Here is a 24,836-nt window from a genome sequence, read left to right as displayed (position 1 = left end):
GTTGAGAGTGATTTACAATGCTCTGATGGCTTGGCCTCAGTTGTCCTTAGCCCGGTTTATCAGGTTCCAGTCGGACAACGTCACCTCAGTGGTTTACATCAACCACCAGGGAGGAACTCGGAGTTCCTTAGCCATGAAGGAGGTGGCTCAGATTGTTCATTGGGCGGCAGCTCACATTTGTTGTTTATCTGCCATCCACATTACAGGAGTGGTCAACTGGGAAGCGGATTTCCTGAGAAGACTGACATATTATCCCGGGGAGTGGGCTCTCCATCCGGAGGTGTTCTCCAGGTTAATCTTCAAATGGGGGGTGTTGGAGTTGGATCTGATGGCGTCTCGGCAGAACGCCAAGTTTCCAAGGTACGATTCAAGGTCAAGAGATCCGCAGGCCGCCATGAAAGATGCTCTGACGGTTCCTCAATCTAGCATACCTGTTTGCTCTCCTTCCACAAGTCATTGCTCGTATAAAACAGGAGAGAGCATCGGTAATTCTGATAGATCCTGCATGGCCTTGCAGGATCTGGTATGCAGACCTAGTGAAGATGTCATCTCTTCCACCTTGGAGGTTGCCTCTGAGGAAGGACCTTCTAACTCAGGGTCCATTCCTTCATCCAAATCTCGTTTCTCTGAAGCTGACTGCTTGGAGAGTGAACACTTAGTTCTGTCTAAACGTGTTTTTTCTGAGTAGGTCATTGGGACCATGATCCAGGCTCGCAAGCCTGTTACTAGAAAAATTTACTATCAGGTATGGCGTAAATACCTTATTGGTGTGAGTCCAAAGGCTACTCTTGGAGTAGGGTCAGGATTCCTAGGATTTTTTCCATTCTCCAGGAAGGTCTGGAGAAAAGATTGTCAGTCAGTTCTCTGAAAGGTCAGATTTCTGCATTATCTATTTTGTTACACAAGCGTCTGGCAGACGTGCCAGATGTTCAAGGTTTTTGTCAGGTCCTGGTCAGAATCAGGCCTGTATTTAAACCTATTGCTCCTCCTTGGAGCCTTAACCTTGTTCTTAAAGTTTTGCAGCAGGCTCCGTTTGAGCCTTTGCATTCCATAGATTTTAAGTTGTTATCTTGGAAGGTTTTGTTTCTGGTTGCTATCTCTTCTGCTTGAAGAGTCTCGGAACTCTCGGCGTTGCAGTGTGATTCGCCTTACCTTATCTTTCTTGCTGATAAGGCGGTTCTCTGTACTAAGTTAGGTTTTCTTCCTAAAGTGGTTTCGGATAGAAATATTATTCAGGAAATTGATGTTCCTTCTCTATGTCCTAATCCTTCTTCTTATAAGGAACATTTGTTGCACAACTTGGATGTTGTGCATGCTTTAAAATTCTACCTACAGGCAACTAAGGATTTTCGCCAGTCCTCTGCCCTGTTTGTTTGTTTTTCTGGAAAGCGTAAAGGTCAGAAAGCTACTGCTACTTCTCTTACTCTCTGGTTGAGAAGTATTATTTGTTTTGCTTATGAGACTGCTGGTCAGCAGCCTTCTGAGAGAAGTACAGCTCATTCCACAATGGCTGTCTCCTTCTTGGGCTTTCAAAAATGAAGCTTCTGTGGAACAAATTTGCAAGGCTGCAACTTGGTCCACTCTGCATACTTTTTCCAAATTTGATACTTTTGCCTTGGCTGAGGCTTCATTTGGGAGAGAGGTTCTTCAAGCGGTGGTGCCTTCTGTTTAGGTCTGCCTGTCTTGTTCTCCCTCCCTAGTCATCTGTGTCCTTTAGCTTGGGTATTAGTTCCCACTAGTAATTGATAACGTTGTGGACTCTCCATATCTTAGGAAAGAAAACAAAGTTTATTCTGACCTGATAAATTTCTTTTTTTCCGGATATGGAGAGACCACGACCCCACCCTTATTTTAAGACCTTTATTTTTTTACTAAACCTCAGGCACCTCTACACCTTTGTGTTATTCCTTTTTCCATTTCCCTTTGGTCAAATGACTGGGGATTATGGGTTGGGGAGTGACACTTAACAGCTTTGCTGTGGTGCTCTTTGCCTCCTCCTGCTGGCCAGGAGTGATGTTCCCACTAGTAATGGATGACGTAGTGGACTCTCCATATCCGGAAAGAAAGACATTTATTAGGTAAGCAATTTTGTTTTTTCAAGCTGAAAATAGTTATGGTTCTACTGCATATTTTCTCATTTATTTTTTTCTCATTCATTGTAAATGTAATCTGTGTCTCTACAGTGGCAGTTGGACTGTTTAGCATGTTTGCTAAAGTTAATTTGTCAGTTTGCTGTGGATCCAGCAGACTTGGATCTGGCATATCATGATGTCTTTGCCTGGTCAGGTATAGCAGAGGGCCACCGAAAAAGAGCATGGCCTGGAAAATCAAGGAAAGCTGCTGGGGATCATTCAAAAAGCCTTCATATACCTCGTTTGACAGAGGTAAATATTTAGAGAGATTCAGTTTTTATCCATATTTGTATTTCTTTTTCTTTACTAAATATAGTATTTGTTTATTCATTTATTAAGAATTGTGTTATTTTATGTCATATAGTATGAACCGGCTGTGTTTTTGTTGTTAAAATCTGTTTCACTACATTCCAGTTGTAGCCTGTATGCACATGTGTCCCCAAAATGGCAGAGATTATACTTGGCACCAAAGCCTATGTATTTTTCTCTCCAAAAGTTAATGCTTCTTTGAGTCTGTGTCTCTGTTTTTTTGTCTTAGAGTGTGTATGGACCGTTATTCAAAAATAAAGAATTCCTCCTCCTTTTCTTTAATCATTCCTACAAGATTTTGATAGGCCCTTACTGGTGCTTGGCTCTGATTTGCCCTTGGATCTGAACATCTCATAGGTTTTTTTGGGAAATGCCCCCCTGAGTAGCCAAATGCCTTTTGGTTGTAATACCATTTTTGAACTATAGGTGGCAGCAGATAATCAGTAATGCAGTTGTACCATCAATGCTGCTACAGTTTAATTATCTAACCTTTAGAATGTTTATTTTATTTACTATAATTTCTTGTATTAATAAACTTATCTGGTCAGCATATATTTGTCCCATTGAATACAATTTAGCATGTATTTATAGAGACTAAATATGGGTATGCTTCTAGCATCATATTAGTAAGAAATGACACTGTCAATTATTTGCTCTTCCCAGAATCATAGTATTTAACATCTTGGCATTATATTGTATATTAAATACAGTATATTTCATGTTTGTAATAATTTTTGAGTGCATAGATTTATGTTTATGACCAATATTCATAGGACATCTTGTTGTCTGAAAAATAAAGAAACAGATGTTGTTATTTTGAAATAAAAATTTATACATTTACTATACAGCTATTTATTAAGTTCAGCAAATACTTATCTAATATGTTACTGTTAGGCGCTGCTTCTTAAGTTCACAAATACACATTTTTATACAATATTGAAAATTATACAAGTTGTAATTTAAACATAGTTGTACTTTAAAATGAATTTCCAAGTTACAATGCAACATGTGTTTCTGCTAGTCAGTAGAGATTAGTGATGTTGCGAACCTAAAAATTTGCGAACTTCCCAAAAAGTTCGCGAACCGGGCGAACCCCCATTGACTTCAATGGGCAGGCGAATTTTAAAACCCACAGGGACTCTTTCTGGCTACAATGGTGATGGAAAAGTTGTTTCAAGGGGACTAACACCTGGACTGTGGCATGCCGGAGGGGGATCCATGGCAAAACTCCCATGGAAAATTACATAGTTGATGCAGAGTCTGGTTTTAAGCCATAAAGGGCATAAATCATCTAACATTCCTAAATTGTTTGGAATAACGTGCTTTAAAACATCAGGTATGATGTTGTATCGATCAGGTAGTGTCACCCCAGTGTCACTGGGGTGACACTGTGCCCTGGCAGGCAGGGCCTGAAACGCACACGTGTGAAGGAAACTGCTATTATTTAACACAGTCAAAAAAGTGTTTTGTTTTTTTAAATCTACACTACTGTTACACCAGATATGAGTGGTGGCACTGGGCAAGTGGGCACAGTATACGCTGTGAGCCTGACACACGCTGGCAGGCAGGCAACTGCAATTAGATTACACAGGAAAAAAAGCAGACTGATGTTCTAGCCCTAAAAAGGGCTTTTTGGGGTGCTGTCCTAACAGCAGAGATCAGATGAGTCCTTCAGGACTGTAGTGGACACTGAATACACTAGCCTAGCTATCAATTTCCCTATTAAATCAGCAGCAGCTACACTGTCCCTCCTCTCACTAAGAATGCAGCTTCCAAATGAATCTAAAATGGATGCTGTCCAGGAGGTAGGAGGGTCTGGGAGGGAGTGTCTGCTGCTAATTGGCTGGAATGTGTCTTCTGACTGTGAGGTACAGGGTCAAAGTATTACTCAATGATGACGAATAGGGGGTGGATCGAACATCGCATATGTTCGCACCCGCGGCGAACGTGAACATGCTATGTTCGCCGGGAACTATTCGCCGGCGAACTATTGGCGACATCACTAGTAGAGATGTTTATCTGATGTTTAGGGGCAATTAACAGGTCTGTATTAATTACTATATTCTCAGAATTTCTGTTTGCTTATCTGACTTATTCAGACTCTTGTCTCCAACATCATATAATGTATGCTGGCTTGGTTGATTATAAGGTCCCTGTTTGCTATCCCCTGCAGAACTGCGAGCTTCAAAGCTAAATCTTTTGTTCTTTCCTGTGTAACCAAGAAGAAGGGGGTTTGGTCTGTTATGGCTGCAGCCCACACAATTCATGTCAAATTAGATTTTAGCTAAAAATGAAATATTAGATTCTATGATACATAGATACATGTAGTTTATTTAAGGTTACTTCACAAGTACCCTGACATGTTGTATGTCCCTTTAATGTAGGTGATCTATTATGAGATCACCTTTCAAAATTGAATATTTATTTGAGCAACTTACTTTACAGTCCTCCACTTTAATCACCCCTGGCCACCTCTATGGAAAATCTTTTTTTTTTTTTTGTGTGCGTGTATTTGACAGGCGGGAGCTACTGCCAATAGCAGATGTACCTACATACATGGTTAACTAAACCTGCCTCCTGTTAGCAGTTTACCACAGGCAAGGCTAGACATTTGTCTCTGCTACTAATTTCCCACCGACAGGACCACTTGCAAAGCTGTGACAGTGGGAAGAGTGCAGACATGCTTGAGTTACACTAATTTACACTGGTCCTGGTGTGTTTGCTAGTTTGTCCTAGGCAGACGGGTAAGCCCCCTTGGACTATACCTTGTGCTTACTACATGAAAAATGTCATAGTTATTTTTGGCTGAGTAACCAATTCAAAGACCCCTGTTTAAGTGTCTGACATTTCCTATGTTATTTTGTCTCTTAAAGGGATAGGAATGTCAAAATTAAACTTGTATGATTCACATAGATCATGTTATTTTAAGACACTTTTAAATTCACTTCTATTTTCAAATGTGCTTTGTTCTCTTAGTATCCCTTGTTAAAAAATGAATATGCACATATCATACACTGATGGGAGTTGCTGCTAATTGGCGCCTGCACATAGTTGTCTCTTGTGATTGGATAACTAGATGTGTTCAGCTAGCTGCAAGTAGTGAAATGCTGTCCCTTCAGTAATGGATAATAAGAGAATGAAGCAAATTTGATAATAGAAGTAAATTGCAAATTTGTTTAAAATTGTATGTTCTATCTGAAACATAAAAGAAAAAATTGTTGTTTACTATCCCTTTAAATACCAATGTTTTTTGTGGTGAGTAGAGAGGCACCCGATAATGTCAGATGCATAGTGGCAACCATAGCACATCTAGAGCAGATCAAAACGCCTTCTCTGGTCCTATCACTGGACGCGGAGAAGGCGTTTGACAGAGTTGACTGGACATACATGTTCACAGTTTTAGACAGAATGGGATTCAAAGGCCCCTTTATAGAAGTCTTACGAAACATATACTCTAATCCCACTGCCACGGTGAGAGCCATGGGACACCATTCCAACCCCATATATATATATATATATATATATAAAACGGTACAAGGCAAGGATGCTCCCTCTCTCCACTACTGTTTGCTCTTTGTATGCAGCCGTTAGCGGCTAATATCAGGCAATCGTCTGATATAACTGGACTCAAAATTAACAACACTGACTATAAGGTTGCCCTTTTTGCGGATGAAGTCCTATTAACAATGACTAAGCCCCTGATAACTCTTACTAGCCTCTATGACTTACTCCAGTGGTTCTCTACAGTGTCGGGCTATAAGATAAATATGGATAAAAGCGAGGCAATGGCAATTGCTCTATCAGCCCACATGAAAAAATAAATAGAATTAAACTTCTCATTTTCTTGGGTTAAGTCACATATTAGGTATTTAGGAGTCAAGTTGACAAATCAATATACGGATTTGTATAGGGTAAACTACCTTCCCCTTTATAAAGAAATACGCAAAGATATTGCTAAATGGAAGCTGCTAAATTTTTCCTGGTATGGGAAAATATCCGCTGTGAAAATGAATTTGCTACCAAGAAATCTATATTTATTCCGAACCCTGCCCATCCCAATCCTAAAAAAAGACCTAAAATCATTGCAATCAGAAATTATCCTCTTTATAAATGGTAAGAAACAAGCAAGACTCCCCTACACAACGTTAACCAGACATAGACAATTAGGGGGTATAGGGGTACCTGACTTGTTAAGCTATTACAAAGCATTGAGGCTGTCCCAAAATGCATTACTGGGATCCTCAATAGAAAACTTAGTTTGGAAGGAATTAGAAGCAGAAATGGGAGAGCTACATTCACCAGGAGACCTGATCTGGGAAAAATCGCTACACCAACATAAGATTAAAAAGTGTTCCCCCATTACAATATTCTCGTTTAATCAATGGAGAGCGTTAACAAACAAGAAGGGATTAATACCAGAATTTTCTTCTAAGATACCACTCAAGTACCTCATTCCGATTGAATATAGGAAACAGCTAGACAAATGTGAGAACAAAGGTCTTTACAGGGTAGGAGACTTATTAGCAAATAACAAACCGTTGACTTTCAACCAAATACAAGAAAAATTGGCACCCATTCTCCTGCAATGGTATTTATACTTGCAGATTATGTCGGCTTTAAACAAATATACACCGAATATACATAAGCAACTCAGCACCACATTGGATAGACTATGTAGCACCACTACTAGACCTAAACAATCCATCTTGCAGCTATATCTTGCAATGCAAAACTCAAAAGATGGTACTAAATCACCTGTCATGCTTAGATGGGAGATGGATTTGAACATAACTTTAGAAATTTGAACATAACTTTAGAAACACAAGAATGGCAGGACTTATTTTACTCTTCCTGCAAGGGTCTAATTAGTGCAGATTTAAGGGAAAATAGTCTCAAGACCATCTTTTGTTGGTATTTGACTCCGGTCAAAACATCACACTACATGGAAGGCAAGAGTAGAAACTGTTACAGAGGGTGCAACTCGCTAGGTACATATCTACATATGTGGTGGGAATGCCCGGAGTAGCCCACATTTGGACCACGCTATCAACTTATCTTAGCACGTTCCTAGACAAGCAAATATCACAAACTTTATCTCAGGGGCTGCTAAATGTTCCGCTTCCTACCCTCAACAAGCATATTAATACTTTCATCAGAATACTTTGCACGGTTACAAGGGTGATTATAGCTAGGTATTGGAAAGAGGGAGTACCGACATGGCAAGAGATACTGGGGAGATTTAAAATGACATACTCTTTGCATGAAACAGCGGCAATGATACTAGGGACGGTAGACATTTTCCACAAAGTCTGGTTCTATTGGATAATGCACCCAACCTAACTCATTTGACTTACTCTTATATGGAGGAAGGGGAACACACAAGCTTGTACAGGACACAGGACTGGTTATTAGAGTAGCTCAGCTAACAAGGATTTTCCTTCGTCATGGATGGGGGTAGGAATAAAAGAAGAAGTATTTATAAGAATTAATAATGACAAGTGATTGTTAAATCCTAAGTGACCACAGGTTATGTCTGTTTAATTGTTTTCTATTTGATGGTAATAAGAAATTTGTACCTGTGACAGTTGTCTTTTATGAGAATTACACCAGGTGGGATATCCTAGTTTCAAGAACAAACTGTAACAAAGTTATACACGATAGTAATGATAACTTAGAAAAGCTGCATATAGTAATTGTCGTGTCTAATCACTTGATGTGATGTTGATGTAACTAATGATATGACATGTACTATGTTTAATGATGTTATTCCAATAAAAAACATTTTAACATAAATACCAATGTTTTCTGGATATATGGGTTAGGGGCTCCTAGCAGTGACTGGCTGGATTTGCACCTCATTTCTCAAGTCTAACCCTAACTGTGCCACACTTTAAACAGTTGAACGGTGTGAAATTCACAGAGACAGAGACCAGAGTCTTCTTTTTGACCAGCTATATCACAGCCAGATAGCTGGCTTCAGCATTTGATTACCTCTGTAGTTACATGCAACTGAATTAACCCCTTTTAAAGCTGCTGGTAGAAACCATACACTGCATTACATGAGACTGGTCTGACAAGGTTATTGAGACCTTGATCCAAGCAAGGAAGCCTGTTACTAGGTGTATTTTTTATAAGGTCTGGACAATGCTTCTAGCTTGGTGTATGAAAAGACTTCCAATGAAAATTACTAGTCCGATTCCTAGGATTCTGACTTTTCTCCAGGGTGGTTTGTAAGAGGGTTTATCTGCCAGTTCTCTGAAGGGTCAGATTTCTGCCTTGTCTGTTCTGTTTTATTAGAAGATTGCCAAATTCCTGATATCCAAACCTTTGTCCAGGCTTTGATCTGTATCAAACTTGTTGTTCAACCTGCGACTCCACCTTGGAGACAAGGTCCTAAGGGTGCTTTAGGTCCCTCCTTTTTGATCCAATGCATGATCTAGATCTTTAATTCTTGGCCTGGAAATATCTCTTTCTGCTAGCCCTTTTTTTGGTTTTCATCAGAAGAAAGCTGTTCTCACAACCAACAATTCCTTCCCTCTGAAGTGAAGTCAGTTTTCAAAGACATAATTCTAAGGAGTATCTCCTCCATCATCTTTATGTGGTTTGGGCTCTTAAGATTTAAGTGGGAGCTGCAAGTGTTTTAGGCTTTCTTCAGAATTTTTTGTTCAGTTCCCTGTACCTTGCAACCTGTCTTATTCTGGGTAAGTCCCCTCTTAAGCATATTACTGCTCGTCCAACTAGACCATTGGCTACTTTCTGGACATTGTTGTCTTTGCTTACTTTTTTGTAACTTTTTACCATTTCAATTTGTAAACCTCTTCTGAGGTGGCCTTTTTTGTGGCCTTTTGCAGACAAATACTGCTAGTTTAGTGAACAAGTGAAATTTGGAAATGTAATTATGGTTATCTCTTATTTTCATTTCAATTTGGTCTTGCAGTTATGCTAGAATTGCTTTGGAGGAAAAACACTGTTTTTTGGTCTAGACATTTTAGAATCTTGTCTGAGGTTATTTAGCAAATTTAAAAAGCAGTAAAGTAAAGCTTAGGAGCCAGACCATTTTTGGTTCAGAACCTGGGTTACCCTTGCTTATAGGTGGCGAAATGTAGCCACCAATAAGCAAGCACTATCCAGGGTGCTGAACCTCCAATGGACCGGCTCCTAAGCTTTGCATTCATGCTTTTTAAATAAAGATAGCAGGAGAACGAAGAAATATAATAGAAGTAAATTAGAAAGTTACTTAATATTGCATGCTCTATCTGAATCATGAAAGAAAAAATTTGGGTTTCATATCCCTTTAACATAGAGACACACATATATATATATATATATATATATATATATATATATATATGTGTGTGTGTGCGCGCATTGGAACCCTTTGCAGTTAAAGGGATACTTAACCCAAATTTCCATCTAAAGGGGAGGAGAGTCCACGGCTTCATTCATTACTTGTGGGAATTAAGAACCTGGCCACCAGGAGGAGGCAAAGACACCCCAGCCAAAGGCTTAAATACCTCCCCCACTTCCCTCATCCCCCAGTCATTCTTTGCCTTTTGTCACAGGAGGTTGGCAGAAAGATTAGGAGTAGTCTCTTATGGAGGGTAGTAGTCTTCAGAATGGGACTGGAGTTTTAAGAAGCCCTGTCAGCCTCTCAGTGAGAGCTTGGGTGAAAGTTAAAATCCAGAGATGCAGGTAGAGTCTTTCTGCAAAACCATCCCAATTCAGATTAACAGCTCCATAAGCAATCGGCGTTGACGAGTTTCGCTGCCTGCTTTCTACACTCAAGTCCATGTAAGGAGCGATGCTACTACACTGTCACACTTGAGAGGCCGTGTTCCTGTTCCACGGCGTAGATTCTGGTAAGATCGTTTAATTTTTTTTATACACATAATGATAACTCAGAAGACATGGAGGGTCACAGTGTGATACCTTTTATCTTTATAGAATCAAGGGTTGATATCCCTAGAAGGGGGATTATTGAACAGGGGGGACTTGTACATAATATTGTTTGTTGTGTCATTGCTGCGATATGTGTGAGATGTGGCTCTGGCAATGGGTGAACTTTAGTTTCTTTTCCGAGAGTATTTGCACGGACGTTTTGGCGCGTTTTCTCCCTAGTGCAGGGGCGGTCCTGCGAGGCGTTCCTTCTCTCGGGCAGGGCCTATCCACTTCCTTGCTTGACTGGCAGCGCAGGAGAAGTAACAGTTTCTGTGGTCCGGGTTAGAGGAGTTGGTGAGTGCCCCGGCCATTGGAGGTTATAAAGGGGCCATTTTTTATTAGTCTATAACTAGTCCGTATTAAGGCCACAAGCTATGGAGGACTCTGACACGTTAGAGGATACTCCCTCTTTAACTAAGTCTAGTATCTGTGTTTATTTTGCGAGGAGGTTCTGGTAGATCCGCCTGCTCAACTATGTTCCACATGCCTTGATAAAGTCACAACATCTCGAAAGAAAAGAATGTCTAGTTCTACTGAGCCGTCCACCTCTGAGGGCTCCCTATCCTGTGAGCTGCGTTCCCTACTTACATCTCCGAGTGCACATGCAGTGCCCCAGGTCATGTCTACTTCTCCTATGGGAGAGATCCATTGGCCGTCAGATTTTCCGGATCAACAGCAAAAGGCGATCTCTAAGGTGATAAGTGCCTTACCACGTTTTGCAAAGCGCAAGCGTAAGGTAAAATATGGCGATCTGGCCCAGGGGTCTTATACTCCAATGGATATCTCGGATAGATTATCCACAGACGAGGACGACTCCAACTCTTCGGAGGACATTCCTTCTGGGTCGGAGTCCATGTCATCTAAAGCTCCCACTACAGAGGAGCCTGACTTTAGGTTTAGGATGGAAGATTTGGGCTTTTTGCTGAAGCAGGTGCTTGCTACCCTCGAGGTTCCGGAACCAATATTACCGGAGGAACCTTCGATTCCTAAGCTTTATAAAGTGTATGAGGACAGGGTGGTACCACAGACCTTCCCGATCCCTTTTAAGATGGCTAATTATTAAGAATGAATGGTAGAGATTAGGTTCTTCCTTTTCCCCTTCTTTTAAGAAGCTGCTCCCCGTCCCGGACTCTCAGCTCGAGCTATGGGGGACTGTCCCTAAGGTGGATGGTGCTCTCTCTACGCTCGCGAAGCGGACAACAATTCCTCTTGAGAATAGTTCGTCGTTTAAGGAGCCCATGAATAAAAAGTTAGAAAACATGTTAAAGGGACAGTCTAGGCCAAAATAAACTTTCATGATTCAGATAGAGCATGTAATTTTAAACAATTTTCCAATTTACTTTTATCACCAATTTTGCTTTGTTCTCTTGGTATCCTTAGTTGAAAGCTTAACCTAGGAGGTTCATATGCTAATTTCTTAGACCTTGAAGCCCACCTCTTTCAGATTGCATTTTAACAGTTTTTCACCACTAGAGGGTGTTAGTTCACATATTTCCTATAGATAACACTGTGCTCGTGCACGTGAAGAAATCTGGGAGCAGGCACTGATTGGCTAGACTGCAAGTCTGTCAAAAGAACTGAAAAAAGGGGCAGTTTGCAGAGGCTTAGATACAAGATAATCACAGAGGTTAAAAGTATATTATTATAACTGTGTTGGTTATGCAAAACTGGGAAATGGGTAATAAAGGGATTATCTATCTTTTAAAACAATAACAATTCTGGTGTAGACTGTCCCTTTAAGAAAAATGTTTCAACACACAGGGTTTGTTTTTCACTTGGCAGCGGCAGTAGCTGCGGTAGCCGGAGTTGCGTCATATTGGTGCAAACCTGTCAGACATGGTCGAAAGGGACACTCCCCTCAACGAGATAAGGATAGAATTAAGGCCTTGAGGGTCGCTAATTCTTTTATTTGTGATGCCAATATGCAAATTATTCGCCTGAATGCTAAGGTATCCGGCTTTTCCATACTAGCCCGCAGGGCTCTGTGGCTAAAGTCGTGGTCTGCGGACATGACCTCTAAGTCAAGACTGCTATCCCTTCCCTTTCAGGGAAAGATCCTGTTCAGTCCAGGATTGGACTCGATCATATTTACGGTTATGGGAGGCAAGGGTGCTTTCCTACTGCAGGGTTAGAAGGTTAAGCCTAAGGGATCTACTTTTTGTCCCTTTCATGCGGATAAGGCCCAACGCCAGCAGCCCCTCGCAAAAGCGGATCAGTCCAAGGGTACTTGGAAACCAGCTCAGTCTTGGAATAAGTCCAAGCAGAAAAAGAAGCCCGCCGAAACAAAGTCGGCATGAAGAGGTGGCCTCCGACCGGTCTCCGGACCAAGTAGGGGGCAGATTATCTCTCTTCTCAAAGGCCTGGTTGCAGGATGTTCAGGACCTTGGGTTCTGGAGGTTGTCGCCCAGGGATACAGGATAGGGTTCAGATCTCATCCGCCCGGTGGCATATTCCTCCTGTCAAATCTATCTTCCAGACCGGAAAAGTTATTGTACCAGTATCCCCAGAAGAAAGGGGTCTAGGGTACTATTCAAACCTTTTCGTGGTCCCAAAGAAGTAGGGCACGTTCCACCCGATTCTAGACCAAAAATGTGTAAACAAGTTTCTGGCTGTTCCATCGTTCAAAATGGAAACGATCAGATCGATTCTGCACCTAGTTCAAGAGAGTCAGTTCATGACGACAATAGACTTGAAGAATGCCTACCTTCATGTGCCGATCCACAGGGATCACTTCAGGTTCCTGAGATATGCATTTCTGGACCAACATTTCCAGTTTGTGGCCCTTCCCTTTGGTCTGGCGACAGCCCCGAGAGTCGTTACAAAGGTTCTGGGGGCGCTACTTGCAGTGGCCAGATCCAGAGGGATTGCTGTGGCTCCCTATCTGGACTATATCCTAGTCCAGGTGCCGTCATTCAGTCTCACAGAGGATCACTCCAGGGTCCTTCTTTCGTTACTCCAATCTCACGATTGGAAGATAAACTCAGAAAAGAGCTCCCTGATTCCCAGCAACAAGGTGGAGTTCCTGGGAACGATAATAGATTCTATATCAATGAAGATATTTCTCACAGATCAGCGACGCAGGAAGATTGCATCCACCTGTCTTGCCCTTCAGTCCTCCTCCAGTCCCTCGGTGGATCAGAGTATGGAGTTGATCGGGCTCATGGTGTCCAGCATCAATGTCATTCCATTCGCCAGGTTCCATCTCAGACCTCTTCAGCTGTGCATGTTGAGACAGATTTCTCTGGATGTTCGGACGAGGGATTGACTGTGTGGAGATTGAACGCTTAGTCTTGGCCAAGAGAGGGTTTTCTGAGAGAGTGATTAAAACTCTTGTTCAGGCCAGGAAGCCGGTCACTCGTTACATCTATCATAAGGTGTGGAGGACTTACTTGTCCTGGTGTGAGAAGCTTGGATATCCTTGGCACAAGGTTAAGGTATCCAGGATTCTGTCCTTCTGGAGAAGGGGCTTGCCGCCAGTTCCTTGAAGGGACAGATTTTGGTATTATCTGTTCTGTTGCACAAGAGGCTCGCTAAGCTTCCTGATATCCAGTCCTTTGTCCAGGCTCTGTCTAGAATCAGGCCTGTTTTCAGACAGTCCACTTCTCCCTGGAGTTTGAACTTGGTTCTGAAGGTGTTGCAGAGTGTCCCGTTTGAACCTATGCACTCTCTTGACATTAAGTTACTTTCTTTGAAGGTACTGTTTTTGTTGGCTATTGCATCTGCACGCAGAGTATGTGAGTTGGCGGCCTTGCAATATGAGCCTCCATATCTGGTTTTTCATGCTGATAAGGCTGTTCTGCGCACTGGTTTGGGATTTCTTCCCAAGGTTGTGTCTACCTGTAACATCAATCAGGAAATAGTTGTTCCTTCTTTGTGTCCTAACCCTTCTTCTCCTAAGGAGAGGTTACTTCATAATTTGGATGTGGTTCCTGCTTTGAAGTTTTATCTTCAGGCTACGAAGGATTGCAGACAGTCTACATCTCTTTTCTCTTGTTAAGTGTATTCAGTCCACGGGTCATCCATTACTTATGGGATATATTCCCTTCCCAACAGGAAGTTGCAAGAGGATCACCCAAAGCAGAGCTGCTATATAGCTCCTCCCCTCACATGTCATACCCAGTCATTCTCTTGCAACCCTCAACATAGAAGGAGGTCGTGAGAGGAGAGTGGTATTTTATACTTAATTATTTCTTCAATCAAAAGTTTGTTATTTTTAAATGGCACCGGGGTGTGCTGTTTTTTTCTCAGGCAGTATTTGGAAGAAGAATCTGCCTGCGTTTTCTATGATCTTAGCAGAAGTAACTAAGATCCACTGGGGTAACTTCAGAAAGGGAATAGCGTGCGGGGTCTCCTGCAAATAAGGTATGTGCAGTAAAATTGACTAAGAAAATACTGCTGATACCGATGTAATGTAAGTACAGCCTTAAATGCAGTGAAAGCGACTGGTATCAGGCTGATTAATGTATATACAGTAAAGTAATTTTCTAAGGAATGGAGTTTGTCTAAGAAAATGCTACTAATACTGAAGTAATGTTATAAGCCTTAAAATACAGTAGAAGGACTGGTATCAGGCTTATCAATAGAGATACATACTCTTTAGAAAAAGGATGTTTAAAACGTTTGCTGGCACGTTTAATCGTTTTTGTGAGGTACATTGGTGATAAAACTTATTGGGGCATGAATTTTTCCACATGGCTGACTTATATTTCTGCATAGAAACAGTTAACTGAGGTTCCCACTGTTGTAATAATGAGTGGGAGGGGCCTATTTTAGCGCTTTTTTACACAGTAAAAATTCAGTCACAGTCTTCCTGCTTCTTCCTGCATGACCCAGGACGTCTCTAGAGAGCTCAAGGGACTTCAAAAGTCATTTTTTTTCTGTGACAGTGTGTTGACTGTGTTAAAAACGTTTTTTTCTCTATTTGATTATCCGTTTTGGGTATTAAGGGGTTAATCATCCATTTGCAAGTGGGTGCAATGCTCTGCTAACTTAATACATTTACTGTGAAAATTTGGTTGCTATAACTGATTTGGTTCATTGTTATTTCAACTGTGACAGTTTTTTTGTGCTTCTTAAAGACGCAGTAGCGTTTTCTATATTGCTTGTAAATTTATTTCAAAGTGTTTTCCAAGCTTGCTAGTCTCATTGCTAGTCTGTTTAAACATGTCTGACACAGATGAATCTGTTTGTTCAGTATGTTTGAAGGCCAGTGTGGAGCCCCATAGAAATATGTGTACTAAATGTATTGATTTCACTTTAAATAATAAAGGTCAGTCTTTATCTATAAAAGAATTATCACCAGACGACGAGGGGGAAGTTATGCCGACTAACTCTCCTCACGTGTCAGTACCTTCGCCTCCCGCTCAGGGGGCGCGTGCTAATATGGCGCCAAGTACATCAGGGACGCCCATAGCAATTACTTTACAGGACATGGCTACAATCATGAATAATACCCTGTCAGAAGTTTTATCTAGATTGCCAGAATTGAGAGGCAAGCGCGATAGCTCTGGGATTAGGAGAGATGCAGAGCGCGCTGGTGCTGTAAGAGCCATGTCCGATACTGCGTCACAGTTTGCAGAACATGAGGACGGAGAGCTTCATTCTGTGGGTGACGGATCTGATCAGGGGAAACCTGATTCAGAGATCTCTAATTTTAAATTTAAGCTTGAGAACCTCCGTGTATTGCTTGGGGAGGTTTTAGCTGCTCTTAATGACTGTAACACAGTGGCAATTCCAGAGAAATTGTGTAGGCTGGATAGATACTATGCGGTACCGGTGTGTACTGACGTTTTTCCTATACCTAAAAGGCTTACTGAAATTATTAGCAAAGAGTGGGATAGACCCGGCGTGCCATTTTCCCCTCCTCCTATATTTAGGAAGATGTTTCCAATAGACGTCACTACACGGGACTTATGGCAGACGGTCCCTAAGGTGGAGGGAGCAGTTTCTACTTTAGCTAAGCGTACCACTATCCCGGTGGAGGATAGCTGTGCTTTTTCGGATCCAATGGATAAAAAATTAGAGGGTTACCTTAAGAAAATGTTTGTTCAACAAGGTTTTATTTTGCAGCCCCTTGCATGCATTGCGCCTGTCACTGCTGCTGCGGCATTCTGGTTTGAGTCTCTGGAAGAGGCCATTCACACAGCTCCATTGGATGAAATTATGGACAAGCTTAAATCACGTAAGCTAGCTAATGCATTTGTTTCTGATGCCATTGTACATTTGACTAAACTAACGGCTAAGAACTCCGGGTTCGCCATCCAGGCGCGGAGAGCGCTATGGCTTAAATCCTGGTCAGCTGACGTGACTTCAAAATCGAAATGACTTAATATTCCTTTCAAGGGGCAGACCTTATTCGGGCCCGGCTTGAAAGAAATTATTGCTGACATCACTGGAGGTAAGGGTCATACCCTTCCTCAAGACAGGGCCAAATCAAACGCCAAACAGTCTAATTTTCGTGCCTTTCGAAATTTCAAGGCAGGAGCAGCATCAACTTCCTCCCCCCCAAAACAGGAAGGAACTGTTGCTCGCTACAGACAGGCCTGGAAAACTAACCAGTCCTGGAACAAGGGCAAGCAGGCCAGAAAACCTACTACTGCCCCCAAGACAGCATGAAGGAACGGCCCCCTATCCGGAAACGGATCTAGTGGGGGGCAGACTTTCTCTCTTCGCCCAGGCGTGGGCAAGAGATGTCCAGGATCCCTGGGCGTTGGAGATCATATCTCAGGGATATCTTCTGGACTTCAAAGCTTCTCCTCCTCGAGGGAGATTCCATCTATCAAGGTTATCAGAAAACCAGATAAAGAAAGAGGCATTCCTACGCTGTGTACAAGACCTCCTAGTAATGGGGGTAATCCACCCGGTTCCGCGGATGGAACATGGACAGGGTTTTTACTCAAATCTGTTTGTGGTTCCCAAGAAAGAGGGAACCTTCAGACCAATCTTGGACCTAAAGATATTAAACAAATTCCTAAGAGTTCCATCATTCAAAATGGAAACTATTCGAACCATCCTACCCATGATCCAAGAGGGGTCAGTACATGACCACAGTGGACTTAAAGGATGCCTACCTTCACATACCAATTCACAAAGATCATTATCGGTACCTGAGATTTGCCTTTCTAGACAGGCATTACCAGTTTGTAGCTCTGCCCTTCGGGTTGGCTACGGCCCCGAGAATCTTTACAAAGGTTCTGGGCTCACTTCTGGCGGTTCTAAGACCGCGAGGCATAGCGGTGGCTCCGTATCTAGACGACATCCTGATACAGGCGTCAAGCTTTCAAATGGCCAAGTCTCATACAGAGATAGTTCTGGCATTCCTGAGGTCGCATGGGTGGAAAGTGAACGTGAAAAAGAGTTCTCTATCACCACTCACAAGAGTCTCCTTCCTAGGGACTCTTATAGATTCTGTAGAGATGAAAATTTACCTGACGGAGTCCAGGTTATCAAAACTTCTCAATGCTTGCCGTGTGCTTCATTCCATTCCACGCCCGTCAGTGGCTCAGTGCATGGAAGTAATCGGCTTAATGGTAGCGGCAATGTACATAGTGCCATTTGCGCGCCTGCATCTCAGACCGCTGCAATTATGCATGCTAAGTCAGTGGAATGGGGATTACTCAGATTTGTCCCCTCTACTAAATCTGGATCAGGAGACCAGAGATTGTCTTCTCTGGTGGCTTTCTCGGGTCCATCTGTCCAAGGGCATGACCTTTCGCAGGCCAGATTGGACGAGTGTAACAACAGATGCCAGCCTTCTAGGCTGGGGCGCAGTCTGGAATTCCCTGAAGGCTCAGGGATCGTGGACTCAGGAGGAGAAACTCCTCCCAATAAATGTTCTGGAGTTAAGAGCAATATTCAATGCTCTTCTAGCTTGGCCTCAGTTAGCAACCCTGAGGTTCATCAGATTTCAGTCAGACAACATCACGACTGTGGCTTACATCAACCATCAAGGGGGAACCAGGAGTTCCCTAGCGATGTTAGAAGTCTCAAAGATAATTCGCTGGGCAGAGTCTCACTCTTGCCACCTGTCAGCGATCCACATCCCAGGCGTGGAGAACTGGGAGGCGGACTTTCTAAGTCGCCAGACTTTTCATCCGGGGGAGTGGGAACTTCATCCGGAGGTGTTCGCTCAACTGATTCATCGTTGGGGCAATCCAGAACTGGATCTCATGGCGTCTCGCCAGAACGCCAAGCTTCCTCATTACGGATCCAGGTCCAGGGACCCGGGAGCGGCGCTGATAGATGCTCTAGCAGCCCCTTGGGTTTTCAACATGGCTTATGTGTTTTCACCGTTTCCGCTGCTGCCTCGACTGATTGCCAAGATCAAACAGGAGAGAGCATCGGTGATTCTGATAGCGCCTGCGTGGCCACGCAGGACCTGGTATGCAGACCTAGTGGACATGTCGTCCTGTCCACCATGGTCGCAGGACCTTCTAATACAAGGTCCTTTCAACCATCCAAATCTAAATTCTCTGAGGCTGACTGCATGGAGATTGAACTCTTGATCCTATCAAAGCGTGGCTTCTCAGAGTCAGTTGTTGATACCTTAATACAGGCACGGAAGCCTTTTACCAAAAAAATCTACCATAAGATATGGCGTAAATACTTATATTGGTGCGAATCCAAGAGTTACTCATGGAGTAAAGTTAGGATTCCTAGGATATTGTCCTTTCTACAAGAGGGTTTGGAAAAGGGCTTATCTGCTAGTTCGTTAAAGGGACAGATTTCTGCTCTGTCTATTCTTTTGCACAAGCGTCTGGCAGAAGTTCCAGACGTCCAGGCTTTGGCTAGGATTAAGCCTGTGTTTAAGACTGTTGCTCCGCCGTGGAGCTTAAACTTGGTTCTTAAAGTTCTTCAAGGTGTTCCGTTTGAACCCCTTCATTCCATTGATATTCTGCTTTTATCTTGGAAGGTTCTGTTTTTGATGGCTATTTCCTCGGCTCGAAGAGTCTCTGAGTTATCTGCCTTACATTGTGATTCTCCTTATCTGATTTTCCATTCAGACAAGGTAGTTCTGCGTACTAAACCTGGGTTTTTACCTAAGGTAGTTTCTAACAGGAATATCAATCAGGAGATTGTTGTTCCATCCTTATGTCCTAATCCTTCTTCAAAGAAGGAAAGACTTTTGTATAATCTGGACGTAGTCCGTGCCCTGAAGTTCTATTTACAGGCAACTAAAGATTTTCGTCAAACTTCTTCCCTGTTTGTCGTTTACTCTGGACAGAGGAGAGGTCAAAAAGCTACGGCAACCTCTCTCTCCTTTTGGCTTCGTAGCATAATACGTTTAGCCTATGAGACTGCTGGACAGCAGCCCCCTGAAAGAATTACAGCTCATTCCACTAGAGCTGTGGCTTCCACCTGGGCCTTTAAGAATGAGGCCTCTGTTGAACAGATTTGCAAGGCTGCGACTTGGTCTTCGCTTCACACCTTTTCAAAATTTTACAAATTTGACACTTTTGCTTCTTCGGAGGCTGTTTTTGGGAGAAAGGTTCTACAGGCAGTGGTTCCTTCCGTTTAAGTTCCTGCCTTGTCCCTCCCATCATCCGTGTACTTTAGCTTTGGTATTGATATCCCATAAGTAATGGATGACCAGTGGACTGAATACACTTAACAAGAGAAAACATAATTTATGCTTACCTGATAAATTTATTTCTCTTGTAGTGTATTCAGTCCACGGCCCGCCCTGTCTTTTTAAGGCAGATCTAAATTTTAATTAAAACTTCAGTCACCACTGCACCCTATGGTTTCTCCTTTCTTGTCTTGTTTCGGTCGAATGACTGGATATGACATGTGAGGGGAGGAGCTATATAGCAGCTCTGCTTTGGTTGATCCTCTTGCAACTTCCTGTTGGGAAGGGAATATATCACATAAGTAATGGATGACCCGTGGACTGAATACACTACTAGAGAAATAAATTTATCAGGTAAGCATAAATTATGTTTTTGTGGTGTATTAAGGGAAGTGCAAGGGGCAGAAGGCCTCTTCAACTTCTTTGTCCTTTTGGTTGAGGAGCATAATTCGCTTGGCCTACGAGACAGCGGGACATAAGCCTCCTCAGAGGATCACGGCTCATCCAACTAGAATTGCGGCTTCTTCTTGGGCCTTCAAGAATGAGGCCTCTGTGGAGCAGATTTGTAAGGCAGCTACCTGGTCCTCCTTACCTTTACAAAGTTTTTACAAATTTGACGTTTTTGCTTCGGCGGAAGCAGTTTTTGGGAGAAAGGTTTTACAGGCTGTGGTGCCTTCAGATTAGGGTCCGCCTTCTTTCCCTCCCGTTTTTTTCATTCAGTGTCCTCTAGAGCTTGGGTATTTGTTCCCACAAGTAATGAATAAAGCCGTGGACGCTCCTCCCCTTTAGATGGAAAATATAAATGATGCTGTGAATTTCATTTCCATTGTGGGGAGGGAGAGTTCACGGCTCCCGTCCGTTGCTCCGGTGGGCGGACTTAAAGTTAATTTTATTCTTCTGGCACCATTTATACCCTGATATTTCTCCTACTGTTCCTTGTTCCCTCGACAGAATGACTGGGGGATGAGGGAAGTGGGGGAGGTATTTAAGCCTTTGGCTGGGGTGTCTTTCCCTCCGCCTGGTGGCTAGGTTCTAAATTCCCACAAGTAATGAATGAAGCCGTGGACTCTCCTCATACAGATGGAAATTAAATTATCAGGTAAGCATAATTTATATTTTTCTTTCATGATTCAAATAGAGCATGCCATTTTAAGCAACTTTCTAATTTACTCCTATTATCAATTTTTCTTCGTTCTCTTGCTATGTTTATTTAAAAAGCAGGAATTAACGCTTAGGAGCTGGGCTTTTTTAGGTTCAGCACCCTGGATAGCGCTTGCTTATTGGTGGCTACATTTAGCCACTAATAAGCAAGCCTAACCCAGGTTCTGAACCAAAAATGTGCAGTCTCCTAAGCTTCACATTCCTGCTTTTTACAGCAAGAGAAAGAAAAAAAATTGATAATAGGAGTAAATTAGAAAGTTGCTTAAAATTGTATGCTCTATCTGAATCATGAAAGAAAAAAATTGTGTTTAGTATCCCTTTAAGAGGAGCATAATATAGGTAGAGGTCAGAAGAACAATTATTTTCAAGATGTCTAGGCCTAAGATTGAGGAGAGTGCATGTCTACTTTCTTTGTATGCTTGAAATTATGTTAAAAGTGCACTAAAGTCAAAATTAAACTTATTCATGATTCAGGTAGATTATGCTGTTTTAAGAGATTTTCCAATTTACTTCCTTTATTAAATTGTGCAGTCTTTTTATATGCACGGTTTCTGCAGCACCGCTTCCAACTAAGCATGTGGAAAACGTCATACTGTATACAAATGAGTCTGTTATTGGCTGGTGGCTGTCACATGTACAGAGGGCTAGCAAATTTAAATCAATGTTGAAATTTGTCAGATAAAATCTATTGCTAATTTAAAATTCAGAGTAAGTGGTATTGTATTATCTTTATAATATGCACATGCTGTCTATGCAATTTTACTGTACTTAATGGTCCTTTAAAAATGTTGACAATAGAGTACAACCATAAAGATGTAGTAGCAGCTCTGCCATTCTAATGTTAAAGGACCAGTACATACAGTAGATTTGCATATTCAACAAATTCATGATAAGACAATAGCACTTAGTCTGAACTTCAAATGAGTAGTAGATTTATGTCTATTTCCACTCCTTCTGTATCATGTGACAGCCATCAGCCAATCACAAATGCATATACTTATATTCTGGGAATTCTTGCACATGCTCAGTAGGAGCTGCTGACTCAAAAAGTGTGAACATAAAAACACTGTGCACACTTTAATGGAAGTAAATTGGAAAGTTGTTTAAAATTGCATGCTCCATGGGATTAATGAAAGTTTAATTTTTACTTGAGTGTCCCTTTAAGACCTTTGTTTCCTATGTTGGAAAGCTGGCAAATCTGTGGCCGTTGAAAATGCCAGCATTATTTTCAGTTGCTAAGTTTGTCTTATATGGGAAATAAAGCCTTCAACTTACCGATTCAGAATGAATCCTGAAAGTGTAGCCAAAAAATAAAATAATCTAAGGGAGTTTAACTCTGGATACTTTGTCTTCTCTGATTCATTAAAGGGACATGAAACCCAAAAAATGTATTTCATGATTCAGATAGAGCATTCCATTTTAAATATCTTGCCAATTTACGTCTAGTATCTAATTTGCTTTGTTCTTTTGGTATCCTTTGTTAAAAAGCATACCTAGGTAGACCTAGGAGCTGGTAGCTACCTGCTGATTGGTTACTGCAAATATATGCCTATTGTCATTGGCTTAACAATTGTGTTCATCTAGCTCCAGGTTGTGCATTGCTGCGCCTTCAATAAAGGATACCAAGATAATGAAACAGTATTGATAATATAAGTAAATTGGAAAGTTGCTTATAAATGTATGCTTGATCTGAATCATGAAAGAAAAAAATGGGTTTCATGTCCCTTTAAGAAAGGTATGTTGAATTTTTTTAACTCTGAATTCTGGGATAGTAAATATTGTAGTAGGTAAGTATAGGTAGTGATGAGAGTTTTAAAAATACTAAATAAGTATATCATAGTACCCCTTGGGTGTGTGCCTACTTGCATCCATGGTGGACCATTTCTTTCAAGCCTTTCTGGAAGGTAGTAAAGCCAACTAGATTCTGTTACCAAAATAAACTGCCACATGAACTTCAAATCATAGAAGAGGCATTGGGGTATGTTCCAATAGCTTTGTTTCTCTTGTTTTTTTGTAGGTTTTTCATATTTGAGACCATACTATAATGTGTGAAATCTGTTAGAAAATTTGTTTACTTCACTTGTAAATTACATTGATAAAATAGGACTACTTTTCTCCAACATAGGTGTGTCCGGTCCACGGCGTCATCCTTACTTGTGGGATATTCTCTTCCCCAACAGGAAATGGCAAAGAGCCCAGCAAAGCTGGTCACATGATCCCTCCTAGGCTCCGCCTACCCCAGTCATTCTCTTTGCCGTTGTACAGGCAACATCTCCACGGAGATGGCTTAGAGTTTTTTAGTGTTTAACTGTAGTTTTTATTATTCAATCAAGAGTTTGTTATTTTAAAATAGTGCTGGTATGTGCTATTTACTCTGAAACAGAAAAGAGATGAAGATTTCTGTTTGTAAGAGGAAAATGATTTTAGCAACCGTTACTAAAATCCATGGCTGTTCCACACAGGACTGTTGAGAGGAATTAACTTCAGTTGGGGGAACAGTGAGCAGTCTTTTGCTGCTTGAGGTATGACACATTCTAACAAGACGATGTAATGCTGGAAGCTGTCATTTTCCCTATGGGATCCGGTAAGCCATTTTTATTCAGACAGTAAATAAGGGCTTCACAAGGGCTTATTAAGACTGTAGACATTTTCTTGGCTAAATCGATTCATATATTACACATATTTAGCCTTGAGGAATCATTTAATCTAGGTATTTTGGTAAAATAATATCGGCAGGCACTGTTTTAGACACCTTATTCTTTAGGGGCTTTCCCTAATCATAGGCAGAGCCTCATTTTCGCGCCGGTATTGCGCACTTGTTTTTGAGAGGCATGACATGCAGTCGCATGTGTGAGGAGCTCTGATACATAGTAAAGACTTTCTGAAGGCGTCATTTGGTATCGTATTCCCCTTTGGGCTTGGTTGGGTCTCAGCAAAGCAGATACCAGGGACTGTAAAGGGGTTAAAGTTAAAAAACGGCTCCGGTTCCGTTATTTTAAGGGTTAAAGCTTCCAAATTTGGTGTGCAATATTTTTAAGGCTTTAAGACACTGTGGTGAAATTTTGGTGAATTTTGAACAATTCCTTCATACTTTTTCGCAATTGCAGTAATAAAGTGTGTTCAGTTTAAAATTTAAAGTGACAGTAACGGTTTTATTTTAAAACGTTTTTTGTACTTTGTTATCAAGTTTATGCCTGTTTAACATGTCTGAACTACCAGATAGACTGTGTTCTGAATGTGGGGAAGCCAGGGTTCCTTCTCATTTAAATAAATGTGATTTATGTGACACTGAAAATGATGCCCAAGATGATTCCTCAAGTGAGGGGAGTAAGCATGGTACTGCATCATTCCCTCCTTCGTCTACACGAGTCTTGCCCACTCAGGAGGCCCCTAGTACATCTAGCGCGCCAATACTCCTTACTATGCAACAATTAACGGCTGTAATGGATAATTCTATCAAAAACATTTTAGCCAAAATGCCCACTTATCAGCGTAAGCGCGACTGCTCTGTTTTAGATACTGAAGAGCATGAGGACGCTGATGATAATGGTTCTGAAATGCCCCTACACCAGTCTGAGGGGGCCAGGGAGGTTTTGTCTGAGGGAGAAATTTCAGATTCAGGGAAAATTTCTCAACAAGCTGAACCCGATGTGATTACATTTAAATTTAAGTTGGAACATCTCCGCGCTCTGCTTAAGGAGGTATTATCCACTCTGGATGATTGTGAG

General features: G+C 41.7%; 1 protein-coding gene across 3 annotated transcripts in view; it reads left to right on the top strand.

Moving 5' to 3' along the window:
* USP34 (ubiquitin specific peptidase 34) overlaps nucleotides 1-24,836 on the top strand; it is a 1,226,195-nt gene that overhangs the window by 773,350 nt on the left and 428,009 nt on the right. For all 3 annotated transcript variants that reach the window (XM_053712051.1, XM_053712050.1, XM_053712048.1), the window contains one exon: nucleotides 2,184-2,384. In XM_053712051.1, coding sequence (XP_053568026.1) covers nucleotides 2,184-2,384 — 201 coding nt within the window. The remainder of the gene's footprint in view (nucleotides 1-2,183; nucleotides 2,385-24,836) is intronic.

This window comes from Bombina bombina, chromosome 4 (genome assembly GCF_027579735.1).
Source record: "Bombina bombina isolate aBomBom1 chromosome 4, aBomBom1.pri, whole genome shotgun sequence".
NCBI lineage: Eukaryota > Metazoa > Chordata > Amphibia > Anura > Bombinatoridae > Bombina > Bombina bombina.
The sequence above is the reverse complement of the archived record's forward strand: the minus strand, read 5'-3'. Positions and strand labels throughout refer to the sequence as shown.